The sequence below is a fragment of the Schistocerca gregaria genome, chromosome 1 (genome assembly GCF_023897955.1).
Source record: "Schistocerca gregaria isolate iqSchGreg1 chromosome 1, iqSchGreg1.2, whole genome shotgun sequence".
NCBI classification, from domain to species: domain Eukaryota; kingdom Metazoa; phylum Arthropoda; class Insecta; order Orthoptera; family Acrididae; genus Schistocerca; species Schistocerca gregaria.
Genome location: NC_064920.1, coordinates 973,971,061 through 973,985,555, shown reverse-complemented (window position 1 = coordinate 973,985,555; position 14,495 = coordinate 973,971,061). Strand labels below are relative to the sequence as shown.

The window sequence follows — 14,495 nt, the reverse complement described above, 5'->3', positions numbered from 1 at the left end:
GCGGTCCACTTCAGGGCTGTTCCCTGCTGTATACTGCATTCACCATGGTTTAAGTTTGCAAGACGAGTATGTTGAAAAGGAAAATAAATTTCAGGCTGGTAAAAATTGCTCTGATGCCTCTTTCCCATTTGTCGACTTGCTTTTTACTCACCCTCGTATATTTATGTATTTAAACAGCACAACTATTGTAAAAAATTTGCTTGGTGGAGAAGCCTATTTCATTTCACAGCCAGAGAAACTCTGTTTTTCATTATATATTGCTATGTGAATGATCCATGACTCACATTTAATCAGGGATAACCTTTTTTAATTAATTTAGCCCGTTGCTCACACTTCGATTTAAGTATAGGAATCTTTGGAAGTTTACGAATTACAGACGACTACTATCTCTATGCTGCAGCGTGGTTTATTCACTGGCTATTGCTATGTAATCCTGTGGTCGTCATGCTGACAACCAGTTTCTCTGATGGACTTAGCACACTTTGGAAAACGTGTGGATATAGTCCAACCACCTTTGTCACTACGGCAGCCAGTACTCGAGAAGGGCGCTTCCTTGCATTTCCTGACTCTTCTATGTACTGAATCAGTCCTTACGACAGTCATTTCTTTTTCGATTTCTTCACATTTTTCATGAGGCCATTTCACCTTAGCTTCCTATTCCTATTCAAGTCATTCCTAATTGAAGGAGTGCATCATTCTGGTCATTTCAAAGCCATAAGTACATTTTGGAAAATGGTCTTGGGAGGGGCGTTCAATGACTAATGCAGCACGTTCCTTTTCTCGGCCAATTTCGGTTGGAAACATGCGAAATTTGTTGTGGGACATTGTGGAATGTTCCCGCTTCAGCCCCCATAGTTTCACGAAGTTCCGCTTGGTGGCGGCGCTATACGTAGTCCTCAAAATGGCGTCTGTAATGGAGGTGGGTTCGAAGCAGAGAGCAGTCACTGAGTTTGTATGGAAGAAAACCAGAGCATCTCAGATGTTCATAGTCGCTTGTAGAATATCAGCGAAGAAATGACAGTGAACGAAAGCGAGGTGAGCGCCTGGGCGAGGCATCTGTCATCCTCGCAAGGTTGCGCAAAGCTGTCCGATCTCCCGCGTGCCGGCCGACCGCACACAGCTGTGACTCCTGCAATGCTGGAACGTGCGGACACTCATTCGAGGTGATAGACATATAACAATCAATCACGTAGCTGAGGAATTGGACGTCTCCGCTGGTAGTGATGGCAGATTCATCTACCATTTGGAACACTCAAAGGTGGGTTCGCGCTGTTTTTCTCGCCGCGTGATACAAGACTGTAAAGAGTAACGAAGGACCATCTTTTCGGAATGGCTTGCGAGTTACGAGGCTGATCGTGACATTTTTTTTCTAGAATAGCGTCACAGGCGATGAAACATGGGTTCATCACTTCCAACAGGACAAAATACGGCAGTCCATGGAATGGCGCCACACCACCTCTCCTCCGAAGAAACAGTTCAAAGCTGACGACAGTTGTTCTGTTTCATGTCCTCCCTCATGGTGCAACGACCAAATGGAAAGTGTATTGTGTCACCCTTAGGGAACTGAAGAAACAACCTCAGCTTGTTCGTCGCCAAAAAATGCAAGCGAACCTCTTCTTGTCCGTGACACGCAAGGTCTCACACATGTCTGTAAACCCGAAAGGAGCTCACAAAACTTAAATGGTATGATGTTCTTCATCCATCCTACAGCCCTGACTTCGCACCTTCCAACTTTTTGGCCCAACGAAGGATGCACTCCGCGAGAAGCAGCACGTCAGTGATAGGGACGTTGTCGTTGCAGCAAGACGCTGGCCCGACGTCGAGCAGTAGAGTGGTAGCATGCTGGCAAAAAGGCCCTCCCAGTAAGGAGGCTTAAGGCCGGTGCATTGAACGGAGAGTATGTTAAAAAATAGGGTTTTTCAACCAGAAGACTGAGGTATGATATGGTGTATTGGAGTCCTGAATAAAATAAAACCCACCTGCTATCGGAAAAAACGAGATTTTCAAGAACACATAGATGCACTCCGCTTAACAACCTGCATAAGTCCAGCTTTGCCTCACATCTCGCACAACACAATCATTCTGCAAACTACATCGAACAAAATCTCCAAATACTCCATTTTGCCAACAAAGGCACAATAATTCACCTTCTTGAAGAAATTGAAGTACTTATCTACTCAAATACGGCACCTGACTACCTACTCAACGATCAAATTGAACTGAGAAACAAATTTTTCCTTCAGAAGTTTGAAGATCTTCTAGTTCAAAACAAGTAACTACTCAACGAACCCTACCCCCCCCCCCTTCCCAACGACGTCCCCCCTTCCTCTCCTTACATCCTAACTACACTGGTGTCAATTTAACATCTTACCACAGAATAAAACCTGTACTACATTTCTAAAAGTTAAAGCCCTCTACTGTTAACATAATTCAGTACTTTATACAGATTACTTCAAGCTGGAACAAACAGAAGCTACCTTTAACAATAGTCCAGATCACTTTAATGTAAGAACAAAAATAAGTCAACAGTTAAAGAACATTTGTTCATTGTTTTTTAAATATAAAGTGTACAGCCATACAAACAGCTTTAGTCCATTACAATCACTATAGCCTTTACACATATGCCTTTAGCTAAAATAAACAGTATCTACTCTTGCTAATACCCCAGAGCATGTGAACATAACAACAGAACTAAGTCAGCAGTTCATCTGAAGGTTTGTTATTAATTTAAATTTAAATATAAAGGTCCTAGTCTTACAGACAGCTGCATCTCACTGCAGATGCAATAACTCAGTATCATTGATTCCTGGACAGTCATGTTAATGCCAATCATGATTAAAAAAATTGCTATAAACTGCCTGTATTATATGTAGCATACAAATCGAAATAAGATATCAAATCACGTTAAGTTTGTTCTTGTAATTTATTTATTTATTTTATTTTGTGCTCTCACGTTATCGCCAGTCTGATCAAAATATTTTACCTTATATCGACGTTAATACATGTAAAGAAGAACAAATTACATCACTGTGCACAGTAGACCTATGCCATATCTATCTGTCAAGATTTTTGTTACCAGCAACAACTGTAGAGCGCATGCTGGATGCTGGAAAAGTCTCACAGTCAGAGTGTAAATTAACATAGTTCTTGGGAAGTGCGTGTAGTGATATAATAACTGGACATCAAAATGGAGGCAGATAGATGTACACTAACCGCAAAAAGCCGCCTATACTGTTCCAGCAAGTAAAAAACTAAATTTACATCCATATCGACAGACAAACTATAGTCTACATCTACATATATGCTCCGCTAGGCACGAAGCGGTGTGTGGCGGAGGGCACAATTCGCGCCAAAGTCATGTTTCTCCCCCACTCTGTTCCACTCGCGGATCACACGAGGGAAAAAAGACTGTCTGAACGCCTCAGTACGAGCTCTTATTTCACTTATCTTTGAATGATGATCATAACGCGATTTGAAAGTTGGTGGTAGTAATATGTGCTCTACATCCTCGGTGAAGATTGGATTTTGGAATTTAGTGAGCAGCCCCTTCTGTTTAGCGCGTCGTCTATCTGCAAGTGACTCCCACTTCAAACTTTCTAAGAGGTTAGTAACGCTCTCGCGATGGCTAAATGTACCAGTCACGAATCTTGCCACTCTTCTTTGGACCTTCTCAATATCTTGAATCAGACCTAACTGGTAAGAGTCCCACACAGACGAACAGTACTCTAAGACTGGACGAACTAAGGTATTGTAAGCAGTTTCCTTTGTTGAAGGACTGCATCGCTTCAGGATTCTACCTGTAAACCGCAATCTAGAGTTCGCCTTACCCGTTACTTGTGTAATCTGACCATTCCATTTGAGATCATTTCGAATAGTCACCCATATACTTGAGAATGTTAACGCTTCCAAAGACTGGGGATTTATTTTTTACTCATACATTAACGGGGATTTTCGCCTTGTTATACGCAGTGGGTTACACTTACTAATATTGAGAGATAACTGCCAGTCATTACGCCACGCATTTATTTTCTGCAAATCCTCATTGATTTGTTCACAACTTTCGTGTGATACTACTTTCCTGTAGACTACAGGATCACCGGGAAACAGTCTAATGCCACTGTCAATACCATCAAGCAGATCGTTTATGTAAATCGTAAAACGCAGCGGCCGGTCGAAGAGGCCGAGCGGCTCTAGGCGCTACAGTGTGGATGCCTCGGGCATGGATGTGTGTGATGTCCTTAGGTTAGTGTGGTTTAAGTAGTTCTTTGTTCTAGGGGACTGATGACCTCAGATGTTAACTCCCATAGTGCTCAGAACCATTTGAACCATTTTAAAACGCAGCGGACCTATTACGCCGCCCTGGGGCGCATCTGAAGTTACTCTTGTTTCTGTTGAAGTTACCCCGTTCAGGACGACATACTGCTCCCTGTCTGTTAGAAAACTTTCTATCCAACCGTATATGTCATCAATGCGGCATTGAGTCGAACGCCTTTCGAAAGTCAAGAAATATATCAACCTGGGAGCCGGTATCTAGAACCTGTTGTATATCATGCACAAAGAGGGCTAGCTGTGTCTCGCATGACCGTTGTCTCCTAAAACCGTGCTGGTTTCTTGCAGATGAGCTTCTCAGAGTCTAGACAGGTCATTATGTCTGAACAACAAATCGACGTCAGTGAAACTGGCCGGTAATTATGTGCATCCGATTTTCTACCCATTATATAGATTACTATGACCTAGGCCTTCTTCTAGTCCCGTGGAACTTTCCGCCGTTCCAATGATCTCTGATAGATGAAGAATAAGAATGGTGCATATACTGTATTCAAACATTATGAATCCCGCCGAAGGGAACGATCTCATTGATACGTAATCAGCATGGTTTCAGAAAACATCGTTCTTGTGCAACGCAGCTCTTTATTCGCACGAAGTAATGGCCGCTATCGACAGGGGATGTCAAGTTGATTCCGTATTTCTAGATTTCCGGAAAGCTTTTGACACCGTTCCTCCCAAGCGACTTCTAATCAAGCTGCGGGCCTATGAGGTATCGTCTCAGTTGTGCGACTGGATTCGTGATTTCCTGTCAGGAAGGTCACAGTTCGTAGTAATAGACGGAAAATCATCGAGTAAAACTAAAGTGATACCAGGTGTTCCCCAGAGAAGCGTCCTGGGACCTCTGCTGTTCCTGATCTGTATAAATGACCTGGGTGACAATCCGAGCAGTTCCTTTAGGTTGTTCGCAGATGATGCTGTAATTTACCGTCTAGTAAGGTCATCATAAGACCAGTATCAGTTGCAAAGCGATTTAGAAAAGATTGCTGTATGGTGTGGCAAGTGGCAGTTGACGCTAAATAACGAAAAGTGTGAGGTGATCCACATGAGTTCCAAAAGGAATCCATTGGAATTAGATTACTCGATAAATAGTACAATTCTCAAGGCTGTCAATTAAACTAAGTACCTGGGTGTTAAAATTACGAACAACTTCAGTTGGAAAGACCACATAGATAATATTGTGGGGAAGGCGAGCCAAAGGTTGCTTTTCATTGGCAGGACACTTAGAAGATGCAACAAGTCCACTGAATAGACAGCTTACACTACACTCGTTCGTCCTCTGTTAGAATATTGCTGGGCGGTGTGGGATCCTTATCAGGAGGGATTGGCGGAGGACATCGAAAGCGTGTAAAAAAGGGCAGCTCGTTTTGTATTATCACGTAATAGGGAGAGAGTGTGGCAGATATTACACGCGAGTTGGGATGGAAGTCATTAAAGCAAAGACGTTTTTCGTCGCGGCGAGATCTATTTACGAAATTTCAGTCACCAACATTCTCTTCCGAATGCGAAAATATTTTGTTGAGCCCAACCTACATAGGTAGGAATGATCATCAAAATAAAATAAGAGAAATCATAGCTCGAACAGAAAGGTTAAGGTGTTCGTTTTTCCCGCGCGCTGTTCGGGAGTGGAATGGGAGGGAGATAGTACGAGCGTGGTTCGATGAACCCTCTGCCAAGCACTTAAATGTGAAATGTAGAGTAATCGTGTAGATGTAGATGTGGATGCTATATTTGTAGCATAGTCAACATAGTCATGGCGATACACTGAAGTGTGTTCCATCTTTTTGGCGGAGAGCGAGCACACAGCATTATGCTAGCAAGAACGATGTAACTTCCTGAAACCATGTGGAGATGAAGCTGAAAATGTTCGAAAACCGGTTCATGGAATAAAACAAAATCATTAAAAAAGTGACTGGTTGAATTTTTTTTTACAAAAAATGTGTTGCATTACTTATTGAAGGCCCCTCGTATATAGACAGCACAAAGTTGCGGGAGCTGCAGTTGGTGCTGGCGGTCCGGCGGCGTTGCGTCACGGCGGCAGCTGCGCCGCCGCGCGCGTTCGGCGGCCGGGAAACCCGCGCGGCACGCCTCGCGCTGACCCGGCCGCTGCTCGGCGCGCTCCACTTGCCGCGCCGCGCCGTGCCGCGCCTCGCGCTGCCCGCGCCCGTCGTTCCGGGGTCGGCCGCCCGACACACTGCGCAGTGACTCAGCGACGCACAAAGCCGCCGCCGCCGCCGCCCGCAGATGCTCCCCTGGGCTTCTCCCGCCCTAATCGCACCGCGGCGCGCTTCTCTCTTCTGGGTTCTCCCCGGCAAAATGGCTCCAGCACTTCCGCTGCTGACAACGCGCTACTTCCTCGCAGTGGCAGTGGACTTTGTTCTTATTTCTTCGTTCGCGTTGCGGTAGTGTGCGTTTGTAAATCACGATTCAGAACTACGAGAGGATAAAACAAGGATGCCGCTTATCTCCTGTGAGACGCCCTGCTAAACCCGTAGGACAGGACACGTAGTGTAAGCTGTGGTCCAAAATGGCTCTGAGTACTATGGGACTTAACTTCTGAGGTCATCAGTCCCCTAGAACTTAGAACTACTTAAACGTAACTAACGTAGAGATATCACACACATCCATGCCCGAGGCAGTATTCGAACCTGCGACCGTAGCGGTCACGCGGTTCCAGTCTGTAGCGCGTAGGACCGCATTGTCACCCAACCGGCTGTAAGTTGTGGGGCCAAAATACGTGGCTGTCAGTTACACTCGAACGTAAAACCTTTTATTTGACCAAAAAAAAAAAAAAACAGCTTTAATTTTGCAACTTAATTAGCGGATGAATGCGCCGTACAATCTCATGCCTTAAGGGCAAGACCACTTTAATTTAAATTCCAATTCGGTTTTACAGAGAGTAATCTACTGCCTTGGCTCCTTACTTAGCTTGCATTTATCGCGAATCTCTTGCACAACGTAAAGTCCCGAGCGACTGGAAAAAAGCGCAGGTGACGCCTGTATATAAGAACGGTAGAAGGACGGATCCTCAAAATTACAGACCGATATCCTTAACATCGGTTTGTTGCAGGATTCTCAAACATATTCTCAGTTCGGATACAATGAATTTCCTTGAGACAGAGAAGTTGCTGTCCATGCGTCAGCATGGCTTTAGAAACATCGCTTCTGAGAAACGCAACTCGCCCTTTCTTCACATTATATCTTGCGAACCACGGATGAAGGGTTTCAGACGGATGCCATATTCCTTGACTTCCGGAAAATGTTTGACTCGGTGCCCTACTGCAGACTTCTAACTAAGGTACGAGCATATGGGATTGGTTCCCAAATATGTGAGTGGCTCGCAGACTTCTTAACTAATAGAACCCAGTACGTTGTCGTCGATGCTGAGTGTTCATCGGAGTTGAGGGTATCATCTGGAGTGCCCCAGGGAAGTGTGGTAGGTCCGCTGTGGTTTTCTATCTACATAAATGATCTTTTGGATAAGGTGGATAGCAATGTGGTGCTGTTTGCTGATGATGCTGTGGTGTGCGGGAAGGTGTCGTCGTTGAGTGACTGTAGGAGGATAAAAGACTACTTGGACAGGATATGTGATTAGTGTAAAGAATGGCAGCTAACTCTAAACATAGATAAATGTAAATTAATGCAGATGAATAGGAAAAAGAATCCCGTCATGTCTGAATACTTCATTAGTAGTGTAGCGCTTGACACAGTCACGTCGATTAAATATTTGGGCGTAACATTGCAGAGCGATATGAAGTGGGACAAGCATGTAATGGCAGTTGTGGGGAGGGGGGATAGTCGTCTTCGGTTCATTGGTGGAATTTTGGGAAGATGTGGTTCATCTGTAAAGGAGACCGCTTGTAAAGCACTTATACGACCTATTCTTGAGTACTGCTCGAGCGTTTGGGATCCCTATCAGATCGGATTGAGGGAGGACATAGAAGCAGAGGAGGGCTGCTGGATTTGTTACTGGTAGGTTTGATCATCACGCGAGTGTTACGGAAATGCTGCAGGAACTCGGGTGTGAGTCTCTGGAGGAAAGGAGGCGTTCTTTTCGTGAACTGAGGTAATTTAGAGAACCACCGTTTGAGGCCCACTGCAGTACAATGTTACTGCCGCCAACTTATATATCGCGGAAAGACCACAAAGATAAGATAAGAGAGATTAGGACTCGTACAGAGGCATATAGGCAGTCGTTTTTTCCTCGTTCTGTTTGGGAGTGGAACAGAGAGAGAAGATGCTAGTTGTGGTACGAGGTACCCTCCACCGCGCAACGTATGGTGGATTGCGGAGTATGTGTGTAGATGTAGATGTAAGAACTGCTGAAAGCCAATAATGTAAAGCTCAACTAAAATCAGAAATTTAAAAGCAAAGCCTTACCTTAAATCAGTTCCTTAATTAGGCTGAAGGCCCAAAGAATCTGACACTTTAAGAGCAGTCAACTTAAATTCAGAATCGGCTGAAGGCCCAACACGTAAGACTCAATAACAGTAATTTTAAAAATGCCAAACGCTTCATGTAAAACAGTTCTTAAATTAGGCTGAAGGCCCAAACCATCTGACGCCTTAAGGGCAAAACAGCCTTAATCTAAAAATCGGCTATAAGCCTGTAACGTACCCTCTCTGTTATGTTATTGTTGTTTTGTGTTATTGTAGTTGTAGAGATATGAAATTATTGTAGCGGTTTGCTTAGTCAGCCGTACTTCGGAATTTTTGACATTAAATGGAGACTGAAACTTGCGTAACAAATACTTCGCATGAAGTGCGATTTGCGGCATAAACAAAAATTAATTGCGGAGATGCAATCCACTGAATATTAACAGAAAAGCTTTAGAGCAATGCGCACGACTGACTAGACACATTCAGAGGGTACGTACAATCGCTTGCGAGTGGTTGCGATATGATCAGAAAGATCTTCATTTTTTTCCTAAAATAATTACGTCGTAACACACTCGGGGATTGCGAACGTACAATGAGGGTAGAGGCACGTACGTTCTATCATTCCCCGTGGCCTGGGTAAAAGAATTGCAGTAATTTAAATTTAAGAATCTTTCTTTTCCTATCGGACTCCTATTTTTATACGAAAAGGAAGATTGCAGGTTCTGAATGTCTCGGCAAAAACACATCGGAATTAATCTTAGAGGCCACCAAAGGAAAGTAGTGAGCACAATCACGTATCTCTATTGTTGAGCAGCGCCGTCGTGAACATTGTCGCCTCCATATAAAATTCGCCTTCTCGAATTAATAGAATAATTTGTACTCCATTGGTATGGAATTTAGGCTTGATCTTGACAGAAATGATAAAACACATTTTTCATCATTTAACACCTTCATTTAATACACACATAGACATGAAATTATACATACGTCCTTACACCAACACATCAGAACAAAAAGTAGTTAATACTAGAAGTAATAAAAGAATCTCGGAATTAGTTCTTTGTCTATCAAGGATAAAACAGTTTTTCAGAGTATTCCTCTGGTACGACAGTCGAACAAATTTTCTTCTTGTATCTTTGAGATTAAGTTACATTATTATTTTAGTTTCTTTTCAAGCTATACAAGTATAAACAAGAGGAACAAACAAGAAAAGGCAGTACACTCAAGGGAGCTCAGAAGTTCTGGGGGTCGGCCTGATATACAAACACTAACGTTCGCTTAGGTGAGTCAGGCAGGCGGCCCAACCATTGTCGATCCGACGACAACCCAACCGACAGACAGTCAACGGACCCACCGACAAGATAAGCTCTGCTTCACCGGACCAACACACAACAGGGAGTTCAATGGCACAATGCAGAAAGTATTGGTGCGCACAACCAATTATACGCTCCTGGAAATGGAAAAAAGAACACATTGACACCGGTGTGTCAGACCCACCATACTTGCTCCGGACATTGCGAGAGGGCTGTACAAACAATGATCACACGCACGGCACAGCGGACACACCAGGAACCGCGGTGTTGGCCGTCGAATGGCGCTAGCTGCGCAGCATTTGTGCACCGCCGCCGTCAGTGTCAGCCAGTTTGCCGTGGCATACGGAGCTCCATCCCAGTCTTTAACACTGGTAGCATGCCGCGACAGCGTGGACGTGAACCGTATGTGCAGTTGACGGACTTTGAGCGAGGGCGTATAGTGGGCATGCGGGAGGCCGGGTGGACGTACCGCCGAATTGCTCAACACGTGGGGCGTGAGGTCTCCACGGTACATCGATGTTGTCGCCAGTGGTCGGCGGAAGGTGCACGTGCCCGTCGACCTGGAACCGGACCGCAGCGACGCACGGATGCACGCCAAGACCTTAGGATCCTACGCAGTGCCGTAGGGGACCGCACCGCCACTTCCCAGCAAATTAGGGACACTGTTGCTCCTGGGGTATCGGCGAGGACCATTCGCAACCGTCTCCATGAAGCTGGGCTACGGTCCCGCACACCGTTAGGCGTCTTCCGCTCACGCCCCAACATCGTGCAGCCCGCCTCCAGTGGTGTCGCGACAGGCGTGAATGGAGGGACGAATGGAGACGTGTATTCTTCAGCGATGAGAGTCGCTTCTGCCTTGGTGACAATGACGGTCGTATGCGTGTTTGGCGACGTGCAGGTGAGCGCCACAATCAGGACTGCATACGACCGAGGCACACAGGGCCAACACCCGGCATCATGGTGTGGGGAGCGATCTCCTACACTGGCCGTACACCTCTGGTGATCGTCGAGGGGACACTGAATACTGCACGGTACATCCAAACCGTCATCGAACCCATCGTTCTACCATTCCTAGACCGGCAAGAGAACTTGCTGTTCCAACAGGACAATGCACGTCCGCATATATCCCGTGCCACCCAACGTGCTCTAGAAGGTGTAAGTCAACTACCCTGGCCAGCAAGATCTCCGGATCTGTCCCCCATTGAGCATGTTTGGGACTGGATGAAGCGTCGTCTCACGCGGTCTGCACGTCCAGCACGAACGCTGGTCCAACTGAGGCGCCATGTGGAAATGGCATGGCAAGCCGTTCCACAGGACTACATCCAGCATCTCTACGATCGTCTCCATGGGAGAATAGCAGCTTGCATTGCTGCGAAAGGTGGATATACACTGTACTAGTGCCGACATTGTGCATGCTCTGTTGCCTGTGTCTATGTGCCTGTGGTTCTGTCAGTGTGATCATGTGATGTATCTGACCCCAGGAATGTGTCAATAAAGTTTCCCCTTCCTGGGACAATGAATTCGCGGTTTTCTTATTTCAATTTCCAGGAGTGTACATTGAGCTGTCAAACTACACACTGTGCTGGACAGGGACAACATGATGAGGAAAATACACTGCCCGAATTTACCTCAACGGCCTCGGCAGGTGACCGGAACGTTAACGGCCACAAGGCACGAGATTCGTCTGGTGCACTTCAGTTCCAATAACCAAGTAGAGTTAAACTCCACCGGAGGGTGGCTAAAATTTGCTCCAAGGAATATCCCAACAGCCGACAATGAACTCTAAACGACACAATGTGAACAATGGTGACTTGCTGGTAGATTAAGTCAAAACTCAACTTTCATTTCCTGGATCGGTGAGCCACGAACCTCTTAGCAATGGAAACAGCACCACACACTTCGACACCGCATATAGGCTGCCAGCAGTCCCAAGCAAACCACACACTGTAGAGATTTCCTCGCTCCTCCAAGCCAACCGACCAACTTAACAGGCCCAGAAACGGTGGAAGGACCAAATATACGTCAGCCGATGAGACGACCAACCGAACGACCAACCAACGGTCGTTCCGCTCCAATCTTCCTCCGTCAGACAGTTCCTGTGGGTCGCCAGCGGTCGGCGAGCACTGGCCGTCCGCACCTCCCCGGCGCTCCGTCACCCGACAGCACTGCTGCTACGTCCCGACTCCACTGATGGTCCATCCCCAACCGGCTGCCAGACACACGACGACCCGGTAATACAATCGGTCTTTCCAGAGATGGTACGACAGTGCACTACCGATACACGGGCAAGCAACGCAGGAAGTCAGTGATGCCAGTAAATGGAGTAAGAAAACGAGGCAGCAGTACCGTAATAGACGATGACAAACAATAAATGGGATAAACGCGAGCTCATCCTGCGTTGTTTAAAATATACACTACTGTTTACAAAAAAGGGGGAGTACCAACAGCGACAGCTGTGATCACTATGAAATTTATTCCACAAATTAGGGGCATGACTCTACACGAATGATTAGCATTACAAAGCTGTACATGCACAGTGACTGGGGAAGTTCAGCAAAAGGCACGTGCGGCAATCAGAGGCGCGAAACGTCGTGGCATGTAATCAAGTAGTGCCGGAATATCCTGCTGGGGAATACTTTGCCACGCAGTTTGTAGACGCGTCCCCAGAGCTGTAGGGGGACCTATTCGAACAAGTTGCCCTCTGACCCTATACCACATATACATGCTTTTTCAGCTGCGTAGAAGGACTACCACCAGCTGTATAACGGAATGACTATGAAACTTTCTGGCGGACTGGGACTTGAAACCAGATTTCCCGCTTCTCGCGAGCGGTCGCCTTACCTTTTGGGTATCCTAGCACGACTCACGGCCAGAACTCAACCATGTGTCTACAACCTGTACTCGTACATCCATTATGTATATTCCCGTACAGGAGAGACATTTTACTTCAAAGTCGCTTGCCCGGTGTCGGCGGATAAATACGATATTACAATTTCATGTTCCTTCGGACATGCATGAAGGAACATTACAGTTAGGAAGGGAAGCAGCAGTGCTCGCCGTTCTCTGAAGAACACTTGCAAATTCCTCGCGCCATGTGGTCGCATCTATCCTGCTGAAATATGGCACATGGAACAGCCTACAGGAGAAGCAGTGCCTCGCGCCGTAAGACCTCTTTGACGTAACTGTAGCAGTTCAGATTGTCCTCAAGACATAGTAGGCGAGCTCGAATGTTACAAGCAATGGCGCCCCAATACAGCACACGTGGCGTTTGTCCGCTATGCCGCTGAACAGTACAGTCCGCCCGACTGCGTTGAGCACTGCGGCGTCGAATGCGTATTGACTGTATGTCAAGCTGAAGCGGGTCTCGGCCGAACACACTACATTTTGCCACTCATCATGCAGGTGTCGCTGTTCACGTGCCATTAGATATAGACATGTCCACACCTGTTCAGTGCTCCAAAGTTGCGCCATCACTGTGGTCGTAGCTGTTCCGCCCGTTACGGACAAGATGGCGGTAATCTTGTGCTATGATCACATTGTGTCGTCTAGTAACCTGGGAGCGCTGTATACGGCCCTCTTCTCTCCACGGGCTCCACATACTCCTCACTGTCGAAGCAGCGTACTCTCTACGAGCCACAATGTTACTGAACGACAGACCCGCCTCCGGGACACCAACCATTCTAACCCCCTTCGAACGCACTCACATTCCGATATTCCACCTTATGATGTATGACGACTCCGCTGCGTAATGCAGATCTGTCCGGTCATAGTTGGACCTAAGTGCACACCGCCTCTCTGGCATTTGTTGTGGTTCCGCTGTTCTACACGTCCTCTTATCACGGCTGACCATTGCTTCTAAATGTTTCACTTTTTACGAACAGTAGTGTGTATCCAGAAAACCTTAGACCTGCGGAGTAAGAAATGTACAGAAATGGCCTTTCAGATAATAAAGGATCAATGTTTATACACCTTGTTCTTAGCAGATGATCAGGTAATGGTGGCCAGTGAAGAAGATGATATCTGCTTAACGCTAAGAAAATTATGAGACGAATATGGTAATTGGAGATTAAAAGTAAATTTTCAATAGAAAAGTGGACAAAATGTAGGAAACTTTAGAATAAAGGTCCAACATATCAAGGCATATAAAAGTTTTAAATATTTGGGCAGAATCCTATCAGAAGATAGAACATTTAATTGGGAAATACAACAATGGGTAGCTCATGAGGACGCAACAACCCAGAAGCTAAAATCTACGTTGATGACCTTCGAAGGTAAGTTGGAAAGTAAAGAAGATGCTATATAGCAGGTTTGTAGAGCCTATAACGACATGTGGTTGCGAGCGCTGGGAGCTTACTGGAAAAAAATAAAAACAAATTGAGAGTTGTAGAAATCGACCATCTCAGAATGTGAAAAATACCTCGGACAAACTACATAAGATATACAACAATTAGGGGAAACAACCCACACTCAAGGAAGA

At 45.8% G+C, this 14,495-nt stretch overlaps 1 protein-coding gene across 1 annotated transcript in view; it reads right to left on the bottom strand.

The window, feature by feature from the left end:
• LOC126282995 (uncharacterized) overlaps positions 1 to 14,495 on the bottom strand; it is a 122,607-nt gene that overhangs the window by 86,443 nt on the left and 21,669 nt on the right. Inside the window, exon 2 of the mRNA XM_049982241.1 lies at positions 6,317 to 6,594. Coding sequence (XP_049838198.1) covers positions 6,317 to 6,594 — 278 coding nt within the window. The remainder of the gene's footprint in view (positions 1 to 6,316; positions 6,595 to 14,495) is intronic.